General features: G+C 40.5%; 1 protein-coding gene across 3 annotated transcripts in view; it reads right to left on the minus strand.

Moving 5' to 3' along the window:
- The window catches only part of Pls1 (plastin 1), a 120,247-nt gene that overhangs the window by 40,339 nt on the left and 59,450 nt on the right, over nucleotides 1–20,458 (minus strand). Inside the window, exons 1-3 of one of the 3 annotated variants that reach the window (XM_017795170.2) lie at nucleotides 16,084–16,102; nucleotides 8,890–8,994; nucleotides 1,213–1,376 (exon numbers count right to left, since the gene is read on the minus strand). In XM_017795170.2, the coding sequence (XP_017650659.1) occupies nucleotides 1,213–1,376; nucleotides 8,890–8,959 (234 nt within the window). In that variant the 5' untranslated portion in view covers nucleotides 8,960–8,994; nucleotides 16,084–16,102. Of the gene's footprint in view, nucleotides 1–1,212; nucleotides 1,377–8,889; nucleotides 8,995–10,642; nucleotides 10,771–16,083; nucleotides 16,103–20,458 lie in introns of those variants that run through there. The other 2 variants (XM_029557818.1, XM_008856343.3) reach the window with 2 other exon arrangements.

The following is a 20,458-nucleotide window of genomic DNA, read 5'->3' on the forward strand; positions in this document are numbered from 1 at the left end:
AGCAGTGATTTTTTTTGGGGGGGGGTCTTTTTGAGACAGGGTCTCCTTGTAGCCCCCAGCTGTCCTGGAACTCACTATGTAGACCAGGCTGGCCTCGAACTCACAAAGATCCACCTGTCTCTACCTCCCAAGTGCTGGGCTTATGCATATCTAATCAGATCACTGCACATTATTCATCCCACTCTATTGACTTCCTACTGAACTTAGAGTAAAAACAAAAACCCTACATGGTTCCAAATGACCTGGTTCCTGCCCACTTCTCCAGTTCATTCCTCCCTTACCATCTCAGCTCTAGCCACATTAACACTTTTTTTTTCAATTGCATGAGAGATCCATCCATTCTGAAACCATAGGGCCTCTGGACATGCTGCCATCTCGGTCTGCTTCCCACTTCATTCATTCCCCCACTTCTCTTTTCCTGTATAACGTCTTTTTTTCAGATGGTTTTTACAGCTTCCCTGGGTCCCTGTATCCTCAGCCTCTCCTCCAAGTCCAGCTCCATCTGTAGTGTTCAGAAATTATCATGGCTAGCATCTCTATCCATTTGCATGACTGTCTTCCCTACCACATGAACCCATGAGAGCAAAGATTACATCTCCTCCTGCTCATCACATTACTTACAATGCCAGAGCACAAATATTTGTTTAATGAATAAAGAATACAAGCTAGATAATTTATATTTTACAGATTTATTCAAATATACTAATGGTCAATAACATTCAACTCAAATACAGTTATTCTAGAGCATGAATGACTATTAACTGAGTCTGACTTAACTGAGTCTGACTTCCATCTATTATTTTCCTTTGTTTCATGGTTTATGGAAAAATTTTCCACATTAATACTTGTTACTAGGATCATCATCATCACTTTGAATTTATTTATTTATTTATTTTAATGTTTGAGTGCTATACCTGCATGTGTGTAAGTGCACCCATGTGTGCAGTGCCCCCAGCGGACAGAAGAGGGCATTGGATGCCCTGGAACTGGAATTGCAATGGTTATGAGCCACCATGTGGGTGCTGGAATTCAAACCTAGGTCTTCTGCAGCCAGTGCTCTTAACCACTGAGCCATCTCTCCAGCCCCTCACCATCAGCATTTTGAAAGTAATGTCTGACTTCTGCAACCATGTCAAATCAAAACTAACAATGGTATCAAAATTCTCCTTGCAACAAAATGATCAATATCCAGGAGAGTATTGGATTACTTACTGATACAAACTCTTCAAAACTGATTTTTCCATCTTTGTTGTTGTCAGCAACTGCCAGAATTTTCTCCACAATCTCACGAACCTTATACCCAGGAAGAGGAAGACTTGCCTCCTTAAACAGGTCCTGAAGTTCGTAGTCACTAACATACCCACTGTTGTCAATATCTGCAAAGACACATGGTAAGCTGTCAAATGCAGTAAAGCAGAACCTTGTAGTTTGTTCCACAAGGGGCAGGAGCCTTTGCTCCTTTACCCGAGATACACAGAGTGTGCTATACACATTATCAAAACACTCATATCTAAATAGAGTTCCTCTCCACAGATTTAGAGTTCATGTATGTATTTTAAGAATACAGTATGGACAATGATCTGATGGGAAACTCAGTTTTGACAAATGACTAATTCAAAGAAATAAGCCCAGAGAAGATGCATAAAAGAAATATATCAGCTGAGGTCAACAGGCGATAACCACCCATCAGACAATCTGATGAAATTCACACAATGACTCTGCTGACCCCAAATTCCATATAAAGCATCTGTATCATATAAAATTTATGTAGCCATTTTTTTTCTATTTCATTTGGTGACAGATTGTTTTATTTGTTGATAATTTATTGCTTCTTTGTTATGTACTTAGGACACCATTATGTATGTTTAACCATGTTTGATGTCATTTAGAATCATCATAGAAACACACCTCTGGGTACGTCTAAGAGGATGTTTCCCAAAAGGTTTAACTGAAAAAGTAAGACATATTCTACTTGTGGGCAACACTGTCCCATGGGCTGAATAAAAGGAGAGAGCGAGACGAACACCAGCAATGTTCTCTCTCTGCTTCCTGACTGCAGACACAATGTGATCAGCTGACTCACATTCCTGCCACCGTGCCTTTCCTGCTAAGGCAGACTGTCCTCTCAAACTGTGAGCCAAAACACTTCTTTAAGTTGCTTGTGTCTAGTATTTTGTGACAGCAATGATTTGCTCAACTAGCAATAGTTGCTTTGTTTCCAAAGTTTCTTGATAAAAAGATATGCCATCACAATAATTTAATTCATGGCAAAAAAGAAACTTATCTCTTGAACTCTAATATTGTTGCATTTCAACTTTACAGTATTAAAAATCTTTTATGTTTTTCATTCCCCTTCATAAATTTATCATTTATTTAGACATTTTTTTCATTATTGGGCCATCTTTTTCCTTTGTTTTTCGTCCTATTTTTTCTTTTAGCCCCTTGTTTCTCCTCTTTTCTTTCTACTTTACTTTTAATAGTATTTTGAATTTGTCTTTTAATTTTTTTAAAAAAGCTTATGTTCTTTTTAGTTCCCATTCTTTTTTAAAATTTATTTATTTACTTTTATTTTATGTGTATGAATGCTATGCCTGCATGTGTGTAAGTGCACCCATGTCATGCAATGCCCATAGAGCACAGAAGAGGGCATCTGATGCCCTGGAACTGGAGTTACAAATGGTTGTTAGCTACCATGTGGGTGCTGGGATTCAAATCCGGTCTTCTGCAAGAACAGTCAGTGCTCTTAACCACTGAGCTATCACTCCAGCCCCTTAGTCCCTCCTCTCACATTTATCTAATTTTGGTTATGAATTTCCCATTACTGGGAAATCTTTTTTACCTTTTTTTCCCCTATGTGTATGTATGTGTGAGTGTGTGTGCAGGACCGTGTGTGTGTGTGTGTGTGTGTGAGAAGTATGTGTACATGCATGTGGTGACCAGGGAACAACCTCAGGCGTCACTCCCCACCATTTTTTGAGACCGAGTCTCACTGCCTAGAAGTTACCATGTAGGTGGCGGCCCAGAGATCTGCCTATCTCTGACTCCCCAGCACAGGGATTAAAAGCACATACCACCAAACCAGGTTTATTCTGCTGTTGCTCTTGTGTGTTTTTTTGTTTTGTTTTACAGAAATTCTGGGGATCAAATTCAGGTCCTCCTCCTTGCAAAGCAAGAACTTCACCAACTGAGCTAACTCCCCAATCACTTTTTTTAATTCTTTCTAATGTCTTGCTTTTTTCTGTTCCCCTTCATAACATTCTTCTCTCCTTTTTTTTTATTTTTTAAATATTTTATTATTTTTATTTTATGTGTATGAGTGTATCACCTGCATGTAAGTGAGTGCACCCATGTCATGCAATGCCTCGCAGGTCAGAAGAGGGCTTTGGATTCCCTTGGAACTGGGGACAGTTCGTAGCCACCATGTAGGTGCTGGGAATCGAACCCAGGTCCTCTGCAAGAGCAGTCAGTACTCTTAACTTCTGAGCCATCTCTCCAGCCCCCTTCTCTCCTTTTTTTTTGTACCTATTCTTTTGTTTAACCCTGCTTGTCCTCTATATTTCCCTTTTCTGTCCCCTTTCCTTTATCTCATTAATTTACAATTTCCACATTTAATAATTTTTAAAAATTTCATTCACCACTCTATATTAGTTTTACCATTATCTATTTTATGGATGTTGGTGATGTGTTAATGGGCTTTAATTGATTTTAAGTATATTCCTACATCTTATATTGTTTGGTGTTGTTTTGTTATTATGGCAGTTTGTTTTCATCTCTCTGATTGATACTTGAGATTGAGTCCTTAGGAGTGGACTTTTCACTAAAAACACACCCCCAAATAAAATGAGAACCACTATGCACATAGCAACACAGAAACATAAGAAAGGCATGGCAACACAGCTCCTCTAAAGACTGTAACTCCTCAACTACTGATTTCAGACAATGCAATAGGGGAAATGCTGGATGGGGACCTTCTAAGTTTACTAGTAAAAATGGCCAATGATCTCAAATAAGATACACGCAGATGAATAAAATAAGGGAACCAATCCGAAATCTAAAGAGAAAGCCAGTGACAAGGAAAAAGTCAGTAAACTGGATGAGTAAGTCAGCAAGCAATGGAGAGTTGGCTCGGCAGTTAAGAGCACTGGCTGCACTCGAAGAGGACCCAGGTTCAGTTCCCAGCACCCATGTGGCAGCTAACATCTGTCCACAACTCCAGTTCAGAGGGTTCCAATGCCCTCTTCTGTCTTCCATGGGCATTGCGCACACATGGTGCACTTACATACATGCAGGCAAAGTACTCACACATATACAATAAAATAAATAAATCTAAGAAGCTAAGCAGCAAGGAAGTGAAACTCAGCAAAGAAATTGAAGATTGAGGGGAAAAACCATAAAATGAAAGAAGTTTTGGAAAGCAAAAACTATGAATCGAAAAAATATAGTGGAAAGCACCTGTTACCAACATACTAAACCAAGCAGAAGAAAAAAACTAGGGATGGAGGCCAAGGTGGATAAAATACAACATTTAAGCATCCATAAATGGGAGGCAGAGAGAAAATGACCACAATATCCAAGAACTCTAAGATAAGATTAGGAGAGCAAACCTAATAACCCATGAGGTAGAAGAAGCTGAGATAAGAATTAGAGGTACAGTAGGCTCGGTGGTACATGCCTTTAATCTCAGCACTCAGGAGGCTGAGGCAGGTGGATCTCTGTGAGGCAAGCCTGGTCTACGTAACAAGCTCCAGGCCAGCTGGGCTACACAGAGACCCTGTTTCAAAAAACAAACAAACTAAATTTAAAAATGCCATGACCAACACAACTTATAGAAGAATTTATTTGGGCTTCTGGTTCCAGAAAAGTCCATCATGGTGGGCATGCATGGCAGCAGGCATGCACAGCAGCGGGATCCAAAAGCTGAGAGCCCACGTTGTCAAGCACGCACAGGAAGCAGAGAGAGCAACTGGCAGTGGAACGAGGCTTCATATTGTCAAAAGACTGCCCTCAGTGACATGCTCCCTCCAGCTGGGCCCACCTCCTAGATGTTCCATGGCCTCCAAAAACAGTACCATCAACTGACCAAGCATCCACACACATAAGCCTGTGGAGGACATTTCTCATTCAAACCACCACAGTAATTATAAATCTCAGTGCACTCAACGTTGGGGCTCCCAATTTCATAAAACTAAATAAGCATAAAAGGTCAGTCAATTATGTCCTGATACGATCAATAATAGTGGGTGATTTTCATACCCCACATATCTTTAGATACATCACCCAAACTAAATTAACAAAGAAACTGTACCACATATCAAATGGTCTTAATAAATATCCTATGATAGCTTAAAAAAAAACTAGTAATATACCTGACCAACAGGGAAAATGACAAAAGACTGCTATAGTGAAAACTTTAAAAGACTGAAGGATGAAGCTGAAGAAGACACTAGAAGGTGGAAAGATCTTTTGTGTTCATGGATCAGCAGAATTAACACTGTGAAAACTACTATATTACCAAAACCAATCCAATGTAACCCCCATCAAAATTCCAATGCCATTCTTCACTGAACTAGAAAACAATCTTGAAATTCACATAGATACACAAAAGACTTGTTTTCTTTTGTTTTCTTTGAGACAGGGTCTCTCTGTAGCCCCAGCTAGCTTGGAATGCTTTATGTAGACCAGGTTAGCCTCAATCTCATGGCAATCCACCTGCCTCTGCCTCCTGCATGCTGGGATAAAAGGTGTGCTCTACCATGCTTGGCCCCACAGAAGACTCTGAATACCCAAAGTGATCCTAAGCAGAAAGAACAATGATAGAAGCATTACAGTATCTTGCCTCAAACTATACTACAAAGCCACAGCAACCAAAGCAGCATGGTACTGACACAAAAACAGACAGATAGACCAACAGAATAAAATAAAGGCCCCCAAAATAAATCCTAATCTAAAAAAAAAAGTATATCAAAAGTATAACATTGGAGGAAAAAAATGTCCCCTTCAACAAATGATACTGGGAAAACTGGACATCGCCATGTTGAAAGAATGGAAAAAAGAATGAAAAAGAGAGAGAAAGAGAACATATCTCTCCCTCTGCACAAAAATCAATTCAAAATGGATCAAAGACCTTAATGTAAGAACTGAAACTGCTAGAGGAAAACATAGCAAAAGAAAGATAAGCAAAGGACTTGAACAGACATTTCTCTAAAGAAAATACGCAAATGGCCAAGAATTATACAAAAAAACAGTAACAAAAAAAGGTGTTCAACATCAGTGCTTATTAGGGAAATACAAAACCACAAGATATTACTTCAAACCCATAAGGACAGCTGTTACAAAAGAAAACAACAGCAAAGCAAGTGTCAGTGAAGATGCAAAACACTGGGACACTTGCGCAATGCTGGTAGCAATGAAAACGTGTATATCCACGATGGAGCCGGTACAGCTATACCCCAGAAAATGAGACAAGGAGCTGCCATATGATCCAGTGATCTCACTTGAGTGTACACCCACAAGAGCTGAAAGCAGGACTTAGCAAGCATTCATACACATGTGTTCAGATTATTACTGAAAATGGCCAGAAACTAGAAGCTGTCAATGAATGAATGGGCAAGCAAAATGTTGTTTATACACCCAACAATGCTATTCAGGCTTTAGAAAGAGGGAAATTCTGACACATGCTATATCGTAAAAGCATCATTTCCTGCTAAGTGAAATAAACTAGTCACAAAATCATAAATATTGTATAATCCCATTTATGCAAGGCACCTAGAGTAGAAAAATTCAGGCAGACAGAAAGGAGAATGGTCATTTCCAGGGACTGGAGGATGTGTGGGTGAGAAATAGGGAGCTGTTGTTTAAAAAATGTGAAGTTTTAATTGGGGAGGATGAAAAGACTTCTGAAAAAGGATGGTAGTGATCAATGCTATGAATGTATTTGACTCCACTGTCCACTTCCAGATGGCTAAAAAGGTTTGCTGTGTGTATTCTAGCCCAATTTGTAAGAGGAAACAGGGTGGAGAGATATTTTAAACTACCCACTTTCCCCAGTGACCTCAAAGTTGTCCTTCTGGTAAGACTGCATGGGTGTGTCCTCTGTCTTTGAAACGAGTTTCTTGTGCTTGTTGAGTGCATGAATCACAGTTTACCTTATAAAAAGTCAACAAGTGTTATTCTGCTAGTGTCAGTGGTCCCCTCACAGAGCAAATTATCTTGCTGTCAAAATTATTTCAGCAGTGGGTTGTCTATTCAAAACTTTCTGTGAGTAATAAAGATTAAAGTTGGCATGTTCAACAAAGAAAACAGATCACTAAATTCATTTTACTAAAATCTAGGAAGTACTTTCATTAAAAACTCCTGCAAAATAAACAAAATGCTGAACTGCTCCCGTTTTTATGAGCTTCTGTGTTTTGATGCTTAAAATAAGCGGAGCATCTGAATAACTGCCCAATTGGGGGCTTGAAAAGATGCTGAGCATTGCACAAACTACTCTGTAACATTTATTCCTAATCACTTTCTGGAAATCATGCCATATTCATGTAATGCTCTAGTGACAAATGGATGTTCTTCCACATCCATCCCCTGGGAGAAGTGGAAGGTCCAGAGGCTTATAGAACTGCTTTATTTCACATCAGTGATGTGTGAATCACTTTAAAAAGAAAAAGAGAGCTTTAATTTTGAAATTCAACTATTTTTTTCTTTGTATTAGTCTGTTTGCCTTGCATCACCTTTCACCTACATTAATTTTAGTCATCATTGAGTAGGTCCATGAGAAATCCAAGAACGAGACCACCTGTGATCATGATACCTTCCCTGGCCCACTGTCTGACTTTTTTTCCCATGCAGTGCTTTATTGCCCAAGAGAAGTCTGATGAGGGAAAGACAAAAATGGTTAGTGTATTCCATCTATTCACTGTGCTCAACTTTCAGTGGGGGCTCACCTTTCACTAGCAGACATTTTGCAAACTAAAGCAGAAAGAAAGGAAGGAAGAGGGGTTTCTGGAGCCGAGGACCGAACCCAGGGTGCTCGATAGGCAGGCACTCTACCACTGAGCTAAATCCCCAACCAACCCCGAATTTTTTTCTTTTTTAAAGAACCGTACGAGAGGGAGGGAGGGAGGGAGGGAGGGAGGGAAGGAAGGAAGGAAGGAAGGAAGGAAGGAAGGAAGGAAGGAAGGAAGGAAGGAAGGAAGGGTATTCATAGTCTCCTTATTTACTGGAGCTTTCTAACAGGAAAGACTAAAATTGAGATTCAACAGACAATGAGGAAAAATTTTGGAAGAAATAAAATACAAAGCTGCTAAGCTGATCATGTCAAAGACAAAGCACAGACTAATTTTTAAAAATGAAAGGAGAAAGGAGAAAAATAAGACAAAAGGCCTTGAAAAGAATACTAAGATTTCTTTAAAAAAAAAAAAGAGAAAGAAAATAATACTAAGATTTCTTAAAAATTATGCGTGAGAAGGAAAATCAGACATATAGCCTTTAAAACTAAACTATATTTTAAAATGCTCTGCATTGAGTCAGAAAGAATTATTGTCAGTGACAAAGACAGGAAGGCCAGAGTTCAGTTTACACACAAGGAAGTATTTCTGTATTTTCTTCCCTGCAATGAGGTCACCCTGTTAAGTGTGCTCAGTTACACTGTCATTCATTAACCTGGATTAGTCTCTGAGATGTAGTGAACAAGAATTCAAAGTCCAGTTCACCTAGAAATTCAAGCCAGTCTTTCACTTATCTTTCAGAAAGATACAATGAAATCTAGATAGAAAAGGGAAAGTAGTACATTTAAGGGTACTGAGTGGCAGCCAAAGAAATACCAGGCATCATTCCATTCCCGAATCTGACATCAAGCAGACCAGGAGCACCAGATTTGTGTTTCCTCAAACATACCTATTTTATTAAATGCTTCCTGAAGCTCTTCAAGCTCCTCCCGAGAAATGGTAGTGGTACTGTTTTCCATCTTTACACAGGAAAGGCTACTTCAGAGCTTGATGTCTAGGAAAGGAAATATTACAGGAAGAACATTAGCCCTTAGGAAACATTCATCTAAGCAATATGGCACAGAGGAATTACAGTCACTACAAGAAGTCATCCATAATGTCTGGCTGACAAGGAACAAATAGCAGGGTCTCCTGGTGACACTCGCAGCACACCCAGCAAAGAGTAACTGGCAGTGTGGGGAAGAAACACCCTGTGCTTTTGCAAAACACCAACATTCTTCAGTAGTCTGCATAATTTTCATTTACGTTTGACCTGACTGCTTCAGGTCAGTAGAGCATTTACGAATATATGAAGAGCATGCATAGTATCCAAAAAAGGTCACAGTTGGCTCATGTTGACATGGATTTATCAAAATGGTGAGCTTCCAAAGAATCCAACCATCGGCACAGCCTCCTCTTCCCTGTGAGAGGTCTTTCCAGGTTAGTAGGACCCTTCTCAGAGTAGAGACAACAAACTAAAAAGAAAAGTATAAAATTAGGCAAGAAAAAGATGGTGTTGATTGTTGAGAGTAATTAGTAACAAATGCCTCAATCAGTGATTTTTAATAACTCTAATCTTACTGTGCAGAAAAAGGAAGACCTTGTCACTTAGCAGTACTCAGTGCCTACCACTGAAATACACATACATGACGGCTGAGACAGCAGCTCAACAGGCTCATCCTCAGACTCACCAGTGGGAGGGTTCTTTATCTCTCCATGAATTATGGCATGTACCCTCTATTTCTTTTTCTTTTTTCTTTTTTTATGTGTATGAGTGTATTGCCTGCATGTATGTAAGTACACCCATTTGTGCAGTGCCTGAAGAGGTCAGAAGAGGGCATCAGATCCCCTGGAACTGGAATTACTAATGGCTGTTAGCAACCATGTGGGTGCTGACAGCCAAACCCAGGTCCTCTGCAAGAGCAGCCAGTGCTCTTAACGGCTGAGCCACCTCTCCAGCCCCAAAATCTTTTTTGGTTTTGTTTGGGGTTTTTTGTTTTGTTTTGTTTTTGTCATTGTTTTTGGTTTTGACAGGGTCTCCCTAGTCCCAGCCTCCTGAAAGTCTCTATGTGGACCAGGCTGCTTGACTTCACAGAGATCACCTGCCCCTGCCTCCCCAGGGCTGAGATTAAAGGCATGTGCCACCATGTCTGGCATTTCCTCTATTTCTTCGATAATTCAAACACTACATCCCCCTCCAGCATTTTTTCAGTACATACCATTTTAAGATGAATATTCTGCCACCAACTAAAGCCACTTTTTCCCCTTCTAATCCTCAAGTACATCCTGATCCAAACAAATATAGGTATACACACACACAAACACACACACACATACACACACACACACACACACACACACACACACACACACACACCACATACAATATCTGTTTCTAGTGCCGGGTTCTTAATTTCTACCTGTAGCTCAACTAACAAACATCCCTACTCATTCACTGTAAGCATCACAGGGAGGGCTACAGACAGGATAGATTACCAACTCATACCAAGGGATGAATGATCAGTAAACCCTTAAAGTGGTACCATTTCAGCCACAGTTATTGCTGAATGTGAAGTGTGTCTCATAGACTACTGTGTTAGAACACTCAGTCCCCAGCTGGTGGCACCGTTTAGGAAGGTTGGGGAAACTTTAGGAGGTGGTACCTTCAGTAGAGGTGGGCCTTGAGGATTTACAGCCCAGCTTCACTTCCTGTTCACTCTCTCCTTCCTAAGTGTGGATGCAATGTGACCAGCCGCCTCCTGCTCTAGCCATCAATGACTGCCCCACCATGAAGAACTGGATGTCCTTGCACTGTAGGTCAGAATAAACCCTTTGTTCCTTAAGTTGCCATTGTCAGATATTTTGTCATAGCAATGACAAAAGTAACTAATACTGTTACATTACTTTTATTCTATACATATTTAGGCATTATTAAATGAATCCCATCTGTTTCTCAAAAAAATACGCTAAGTGGAAAAGCAAAGTGCTAAAGGATACATACAGCATGACATTTATTATAAATTACAAAACAATACTGTAAATATTGCTTATGGTGCCATATGTATGTAATAAAGCTTAACACATGAGAACTACAAACACTTTCAAAATAGTGACTATTGTGGAGAGAAAGGCAGTGGACAGAGCTTGGGAGTAAGGTGGGGCTGAATCTATTACCCTTTTTTAAAATATATATGTTTAAAGAAATTATGGCAAAACATTTATTTGTTCAATATGAGAAACTAACACAAATAGTTACACTGTGTCTGCATTTTTCAAGGTTTTAAAAAAATTCACTATGTTAAAAAAAAATCCTTACACAAAAAAAGATTCTTCTTAACCAAAGTCATGCATGACTAACTAAAGAAATGGGCTGAGGGCAGAGAAATTAGCTCAGTCAGAAAGGACTTAGCTTGCAAACATAAGGACTTGAGTTCAATCCCCAGAACCCATGGTGAAAGGAAAGAACCAGCTTCCAAATTTATCTTTTGACCTCCACAGCACATGCACACACATATACAAACACATGCATGCAACAATAAAACAATAAAATATTTCAAAAGAAAGAAAGATCCCAGGTTCAAACCAAGCTTGGCCAAGCATGATGGTGTGTGCTTACAGGTGGAGGCAAGCAAATCCCTGGGGTTCATTGGCCAGCCAGCCAGCCTACCCCACTTGGGAAGCTACAGGCCAATGACAGACACTGTCTGAAAAATAGAAAAAAGAATGGAACTGATGGATACCATCAGCATGGAGAGTCCCTTGTATAGACCTGATGACTGGAGTTGTCAAGAAAGAACCGATTCCCAAAAGTAGTTGTCCTCTGACTTCCACATGTTTGCCTTGGCATACATGCACGCGTGCGCGCGCGCGCGCGCACACACACACACACACACACACACACTAAATAAATAAATAAATAAATAAATATAAATAAATAAATAAATAAATACTAGAATTTTTGAAGGCAGGTGGACAGCACATGAAGAACACCACTCAATGTCTGGCCTCCACATGCACATGCACACATGGGCACCTGCACACATACAAATATGTACACACAGACAGACATACACAAAGAAAGAAATCAAGAAATTGGCTGGAGCCCAGAGTGGTAGCACACGCCTTTACTCCCAGCACTGGGGAGGCAGAAGCAGGCAGATCTCTGTGAGTTCGAGGCCAGCCTGGTCTACATAGTGAGTTCCAGGCCAGCTGGGGCTACAGGGAGACCCTGCCTCAAAAAAAAAGAAAAGAAAAGAGAGGAGAGGAGAGGAGAGGAGAGGAGAGGAGAGGAGAGGGGACGAGAAAGGAACATAAAATTGGCTGGGAGTATAGTATAGGGACTTAGTACTTATGAGGCCCTGGATTTGATCCCTAGCAGAAAAGGGAGGGACTGGGGGGTGGGGGGGAGGATGGAAGTAGGAAGGGAAATAAACTCCAAAAATAATAAACAAAATACTAAAGATGACAAAGAATATGTTTTTGAACAGGGGAAATTTTTTCAAGGCTTTGGAAAATTTCAAGTACTTTATTTTTTTAAATTATTTATTTAATAACCGCATACTTAGAAGCATTTCATTACAACCGCATTGACATATTCAATAACAATTTCCAGAGCTAAGATGCATCCCTTTCAAAATTGGCTGTAAATTATTAGATGTACAGTTGAATTAATACAGTTATGCAATATTGTACTCAGTATAAACCCTCTAAGACCTAAAATTAAATGAGGTTTTAACCTTTAAAAACGGTCTCCACTTCATTACTGAAATACACAGTTTCATACAGAAAAATTCATTTTTAATGCAATTAACACTACGATGTTTGCACATGCGTTTCTCATCTCTATATATCTGATTACTACTAGTCACAGCTGGTTACTTTCTGAGCTCCTTGGCATCTGAACATGGATATAAATTTCAAGTACTTTAACCCTGACCAATTACAATTTAATATGATGGCAGAACTTATTAAAATATTAAATTGTACTTACACCTTTCCCTCCTCATTTAAAGCAATAGCAAGCTCTTGTCTTAGGAATTCAGGCAGCACAGAAAGCAAAATCAGCCAGAAATCTGCAGTTCTCTGTGTTCGGAAAGACTAAACTTAGGGAAGGGCTCACTTAGGGTGGATGTTCTGGGATTGGGTTGGGCTTGGCAGGAATAGGGCACCTCTGAGAAGCCACAAATGAAGAAGGCAGGGATTAGAAATTACTCTGAGGGAAAAGGGGGGAGGGGTAGATGCCAGCAAGGAAAAGTGCTGCCCCAGGGTGGTAGGCACAGCAGACCCTCCCCAGAAAGGACACACAGGCTAAGCAGAGGGGTGATTTCCACAGAGCCACTGAGGACTTGCTCAGTGAGGGCAGAGAGCTCCCACCAAGCCTTCTGCTCTCAGTCAGGGCAAGAGAACTGAAGAACGGCAGATTCCAAATGCCCGAGAGACATTGGCAACGTGAGGGAAGGGTGAAGACATTACTTTAGAGAGTGTGAAAACGTGCGATATTTATTCCTTTCTATGCAAAAGGCCTTGAGGTCATGCCTCCACGGAAATGTCTGGAATCAGAGGTTCTACAGTCCTTTCCAGCAAGGGTCAATTCATCCCCTAGTACTGGTGCCCTGTATCCTCCCTCCACCCGCTCTTCTCTTATCACCCATTACAACCCTTCCCTCTTCCTGCCCCTGTTTCCTATCTCCAGCGCTTCATTAAAGACCTCAGTGTATTTACCACTATGTGAAAAGTACAAACAGCTAAGAAACAACATTTAATTGAAGAGCTTTCTTTATAGTTTAAAGGCAAATCTTAATAACCACGTATCTATAATCTTCCCAGACATTCCCACTGAACTGTTTCGTGGCAGGTGCTGCATCATTCATGTAAAACTCAACATTCATAGTCTACATCAACCTGCTATTTCTGCTTGTTTCTTTTGAGACAGGGTCTCCCTATAGCCCCAAAATGACCCAGAACTCAAGTTGTAGACCAGGCTGGCCTCGATCTCACAAAGATCCACCTACCTCTGGCCCCCAATTAAAGGCATGCATCACTACACCAGGCAATCTGCTACTTTTAATAGGAGTATTTTTAATCAGGATGCCTACTGACTCTTGAATATAAATGTTAACAGACACACTGTTCACTTGGCTAAATATGTTTCCTGTGATATATACCGACCCAACTGACCTTTGGACAGAGCCATCATATTTTAAAAGAAGAGTTTCTAAGCTCAAATTTCCCTCAGCACCCTTAAAACTGAGCTTGGCCTTTTCTTTCATTCTACAAAGTTTCTACAAAAAGCAGTACATAAATTCTCTTTTTAGAAGTAATTTGATTGTTGAGATGGGCATGGTGACATACACCTTTAATCCCAGCACAGAGACAGGAGGCAGAGGTAGGTGGATCTCTGTGAGTTCAAGGCCAGCCTGATCTACATAGTGAGTTCCAGGACAGCTGAGGCTACAGAGAGACCTTGTCTCAAAAAGACCTAAAAAAATAAATACCCATAATCCCCACCCTCTGGTTTGCGATTATAGAGCAAATGTAGTCAAAGGGAAAGAAAAAGGAATTTATTGTCAACAGCCTGGATGGACCAAGTCCCAAAATATTTTTTAAAACAAATCATTTTGCTTGTTTGAGAATTACCCAAGTGCATGGATAATAGCAGAGTCTTGAGAATACCAATTAGGCCTCATTCTGAAGAATGAAGGTGGCATAATGCACAGGGGGGCGGTGAAGTGACGCTTGACTGCAGACTGGGCTTTTGTGACCTCCTAAATGGAGGTCCAGCAATCTTCTACAAAATGATAAAATAGTTGGGCATAGTGGTTCATGACTTTAATCCCAGCACGGGAGGCAGAGGCAGGCGGATCTCTGTGAGTTCAAGGCTAGCCTGGTCTACATAGTGAGTTCCAGGCCAGCTGGGACTACTGGGAGATCCTGTCTAAAAAACAATAAGATAGTACTCTCTGGGCTGAAGAGATGTCTCAGGGGTTAAGAACACTGGTTGTTCTTGCAGAAGACCCAGGTTCGAATCCCAGCACCCAGCTAACTGTCTGTAACTCCAGTTCCAGGGGATCTGACAGTCTCTTCTGTCCTCCAAGGGCATTGCACGACACAGGTGCACTTACCTACATGCAGGCAATACATTCATAAACATAAAATAAAAAAAATAATTTTTTTAAGTTTAAAAAAAATATAGTACTCTCTTCATGTCTGGGCTTTTTTTCTCCTGCTATCTTTCCAAGTATTTCCCCTTTCATCACACCCCACACTACCCGATTGATGTGCTTTCTGCTGTTTGATAACGTGATTTTCAGCCTCTGCAAAGTCTGTTCATCATCTCTCGCAAGCCTTTGGCTCCTTCTCACAGGCATAAGGATGGTGACCCGTTTTCCTTGGTCAGTTCTTCGCCACTGCGCATTATTCAGGCACACATTCATTTATTCTTGGCTGCATGTTGACCTTATTTTGCCTTTTCATCCTCACCTTCCTAATTTCATTGCTTGCTCCTCACATATAAAGGGTATGTATCTTGCTGACTTTCTAGTGCCCGTAATGGGTTATAAGTGTGGAGAAAGTTTAGCAAGATGCATCAAAAGCAATGTTTTTATTTACAAAACATGAACATTAGATAACAAAGGGCCAAACAAAACTGGTTTGTGGGAGATCAACAGACTAGAGAAGAGGTTTTGTTTTTAACGTGTGGTTTTACAATTATGTAGTGTGTGTGTGTGTGTGTGTGTATGTGTGTGCGCATGTGCGCACACACGCGCACATGTAAAAATGCATATGCCATGGTGCACATATGGAGGTCAGAGGACAACCTGTGGGAGCAGTTCTCTCCTCCCACAATGTGGGTTTCAGGGCTTGAACTCAGGTTGTCAGACTTGGTGGCAGGCACCTTTATACCTGCAGAGCCATATTGCCAGCCCAAGAGAAGAGTTTCTCTATGTCAATAACCAGTTTTCTTCATTCATTTACTCACTAAATATTCAACAACTCATTGAGTGTCTGTTCACAATACTGAGCACTGGAGGCACAAAGGCTAATTTGACAGCATTCACAGTTTGTTATTGTTGTTGAACCAATGAATTTTATTTGGGTTACTTACAGGTATATGGGTGAGGGTTTACTTTCAGAAGCAGAAATGCCTCAAAGACAGCTGCATCACCAAAGCCCATGGCAGCATGGAGAACAGCTCATGACAGGTGGATACCTGGATGCACTTCCCAGCCTGCAGGCAGCTTAACAGGCTGCACAGTGTTCTTTCCAGGCAGGTAATCTGGTGGTCTCTGCTTCTTAATGATTAAAAGATTATGATAATAGTAATGATGATAAATTGTGGGAAATTATATTTTTCCACCTATTCCATGCTAGGCACTCCAGAAAGTGATTTTCATGTAATAGCTAGGGTAGCCTCAAAACACCCCCATGATTATTAGAACATAGGCCTGTCCCTTTAAGATACTGATTATTCTGACCAGATTTCACAGCCTAAAGAAATCAAGGGATGCTCCCCTATATCTCTCTTCCTGGGACAGAGAGCTGCAGATCCTGTGTTGTGCTGGGGTTTTACAACTACTAATTTATGGTTCTAACCAGTTCCTGGGTCCTCCATGAATTGTCATGTAAACTATCACAGACTAAATCAAGGGCTTAAAACTTTCCACCAGACCAGAACCATTTTAAGAGTCAAATATCCATTTTCTTTGTGGGTCTTCTCTGAAGGCTCCTCTACCCTCTCCTGTCCATGCTGGCTCTCTCTCCCTTACTCTTACTTTACCTCTCCTAATGAAGATTCAGGATTTAAAGAAAAGCATCTCTTTCCTGCTGTTTTTAATACAAACTATTATTAATTTAATATCCTCTTGTTAAAATACTCTACTTTCATATGCTCTCTCATCTGAAGGTCCAATCATTATACTGAGGTCCTCTCTTTTAATAAAACTAATCTCTGAGGGGGAATTATGTATCAGCTCCTTTCCCTAATCATTCATTGTTGCTCCATTCTTTTGTATTGAATTTTTGTATATTTCATACAGAACATCTTAATCAACTTTATTCCCCCTTCCCAACTGGCACCTGCCCATAGTGCGCCCCCACTGGAATTCATACATTTTGTGTTAAGGCCTATCATGTCAAGTTAGTGTCCCCAGACATCCCTCTGTGCAAGATCGGCCACTGGGGTGAACTTGTCAGCCTATCTAGAGTTCCTCCCTTTAAGAAGATTAGCCCTTCCTCACCCAGCAGTAATCAGTTACCAATACTTCAACTAAGATTGGGACCTGCTGCCCATTTCCACAGTTCTGTGCTGGGTTTTTTTCTGCTTGAGTTTGCATGGGTCCTGTGCATGCTGACACCATTGCTGTAGGTTCAAATGAGCAGGGGCCCAGAAGCCTGTAAGACTCTACTTCTGGCCAGGTGTGGTGGCACATGCCTTTAATCCCAGCACTTGGGAGGCAGGGGCAGGTGGATCTCTGTGAGTTCAAGGCCAGCCTGGTCTACATAGTGAGTTCCAGGCCAGCTGGGGCTACAGGGAGACCCTGTCTCAAAAAGACAAAAAAAAAAAAAAAAAGACTAAATTTCCATATGGTCATGCACTTCCACCCTGACTCTTACACTCTTTCCATCCCCTCTTCCAAAAAGGTCCTTGAGCCCTGGGGGGTTGGAGTTTAATATAGGAATCCTGCCCAAGGATCCATACCCTGCAGACAGTACCATGCTGTTTTTATGAGTATAGCTCTGTAGTATCATTTGAGATCGGATACAGTAATCTCCCCAGCATTGCTCTTTGTGCTCAGGATTGGTTTGATAATCCAGGGTCTTTTGTGCTTCCACATGAATTTTAGCATGGTATTTTCTAATTCTGTGAAGTATGTCATGGGGATTTTGATTGGCATTGCATTGAATCTATAAATGGCTTTTGGTAGGAAGGTCATTTTCACAATATTAATTCTTCTAATCCATGAGCATGGAAGGTCCTTCCACCTTCTGGTGTCTTCCTCAGTCTCTTTCTTTAAAGAGTTAAATTTTTCATTGTAGAGATCTTTGGTGTCTTTGGTCAGGTTTATTTCAAGATATTTTAACTTTTTTGAGTTATTGTGAACGGGAGGGTTTCCCTGTACTCTTTTTCCTATTGCTTGTTATTGGTATTTAGAAAGGCTACTGATTTTTGTAGATTAATTTTGTAACCTGCTACTTTACTGAAGGTGTTAATCACTTCTAGATGTTTTCTGGAGGAATTTTGGGGATCTCTTAGGTATAGTATCATATCATCTGCAAAAAGGGATAATTTGATCTCTTCTTTTCCAATTAGTATTTCTTTAATTTCTTTCTCTTGTCTTATTGCTCAAGAGTTTCAAGCACTATATTGAAAACGAGTGGAGACAGTGGACATCTTTGTCTGGTTCCTGATTTTAATGGGAATGGGTTTTAGTTTGGGTTTTGGGGTTTTTTTCCCCCCATTTAGAATGATGTTGACTGTGGGTTTGTTGTATATTGCTTTAATAATGTCGTGTTATGTTCCCTCCAGTCCAATTCCCTCTAGGACTTTTACCATAAATGCACACTGAATTTTTTCAAAGGCCTTTTCTGCATCTATTGAAATGACCATGTGATTTTTGCCTTTGAGTCTATTTACATGATTGATGACATATATTGGCATTCGTAGTTTTTTAACTCACATGGATATAGCTGGCTTTTTTCTACACTGTCAAAATAGTTTCTGTCAACTTTTTTCCATCCTTTTACAAAGGAATTAATAATATAGCCTCAGACTTTCCCTAGCTGAACCTTTGTAGTCCTGATGCTCCTGTGCAAACACTAGATATATAAACGAAGAAATTTTCGGGCAAAGTAGAGACCAGAGAGCACTTGCCTCCCTATTCTCTGGCTGCCTCACCACACAGGCCACACCAGCTCTCCACAAGCAGCCACAGTCATCATATTCTTGTGACTCAAGATTGGCAACAATATGTGGCCCAGTTACCACTACATATCTTTACATCCCTTTATTTAAAAGCCACAATATGGGCTGGAGAGATGGCTCAGCGGTTAAGAACACTGGTTGCTCTTGCAGAAGACCTGGGTTCAAGTCCCAGCACCCACATGTCAGCTAACAACTGTCCATAACTCCAGTCTCAGGTGATCTGACAGCCTCTTCTGACCTCCGAGGGCATTGCACGACAGGGGTGCACTTACCTACATGCAGGCAATATACACATACACATAAAATAAAAATAATAAAATAAAAAAAATTTTAAAGCCACAATATATAGTTCCTAGGAAGGAAATTTAAGTTCATTTAAATATTCAACAAGTACATATTATCTGGCTGGGCTGAACATGGCGATTTTAAAAGGAACAAGAATTAGTCTCTTCTAGAACCATATACAAATGTTTATCAGGTTCAACCACAAATGCCTAGAAGTTTAGTTAAAACCGATTTTTATATATGGCAAAACTTTATTTGATGAAAATTTAGAATCATTCTCTAATTCATTTATCTGGAGTTAAAGGGCTTTATTTATGTACTGCACTTATTTTAGCAGCCCCTCCACATACATCATCTGGAATGGCACCCTGAAAAGAAAGGCTAAAAGAGGTGTGGGGGAGAGCACATGTATACTCACACAGTTCAGGAGAAAACAGTAAGAGAAACAGACAAAGACTTGAACACCAAAACAGAAGACCTTAGAAAAGCATTTATTAGCTGGGTGTGGTGGTGCACACCTTTAATCCCAGAACTCAGTATGCAGAAGCAGGCAGGTAGATCTCTGTGAGATCAAGATCAGCCTGGTCTACATAATGAGTTCCAGGCCAGCTGTGGCTACAGGGAGAGCCTGTCTTAAAAAGACCAAAAAAAAGAAGAAAAGAAAGAAATGTATTTTTATATGAAGGACTCATTTTGAGGCAAAAACTAAACTTTCTTCTTCTAAAGCAAACTGTAAGCTACAGAGAAGCATGACACAAATTCGATACCAGTGTAAAAGTGTGTGTTGAGTTAGCAAATACATTGTGAAGACAGTGAGAAAAATGGAGACGTCTGTTTGATATTGTGTGTGTGATTTTAGGCCTAAGGATCAAAGGACAAAATTCTCTGATACGGGTAAATCCTAGCTTCTACTGATGTTGGAAACACTGCTTCAATGAAAGCATGAGTGAAGCCTGTCTCAAGAGCACAGTTCTGTAAGGCATCTGAAGGAGCAGGTGGTTCTCAGAGTCTGGTTCCACACCTGACCTTAAAATGAGTGCTAAGAATCAGGCTGCTTCTTTCTTCAGGAATAACTGTGATGTCTCAGTAACACCACAGTTCAGAATCCTCTTTTAAAGATGGCTCTTGCATGGGTGTGGTGGCACCTTTAACCCCAGCACTCTGCAAGCAGAGGCAGGCAGATCTCTGTGAGTTCAAGGCCAGCCAGGTCTACATAGTGAGTTCCAGAACAGCTGGGGCTACAGGGAGACCCTGTCTCAAAAAGGCAAAAAAA

This window comes from Nannospalax galili, unplaced genomic scaffold (genome assembly GCF_000622305.1).
Source record: "Nannospalax galili isolate Female #2095 unplaced genomic scaffold, S.galili_v1.0 scaffold708, whole genome shotgun sequence".
NCBI classification, from domain to species: domain Eukaryota; kingdom Metazoa; phylum Chordata; class Mammalia; order Rodentia; family Spalacidae; genus Nannospalax; species Nannospalax galili.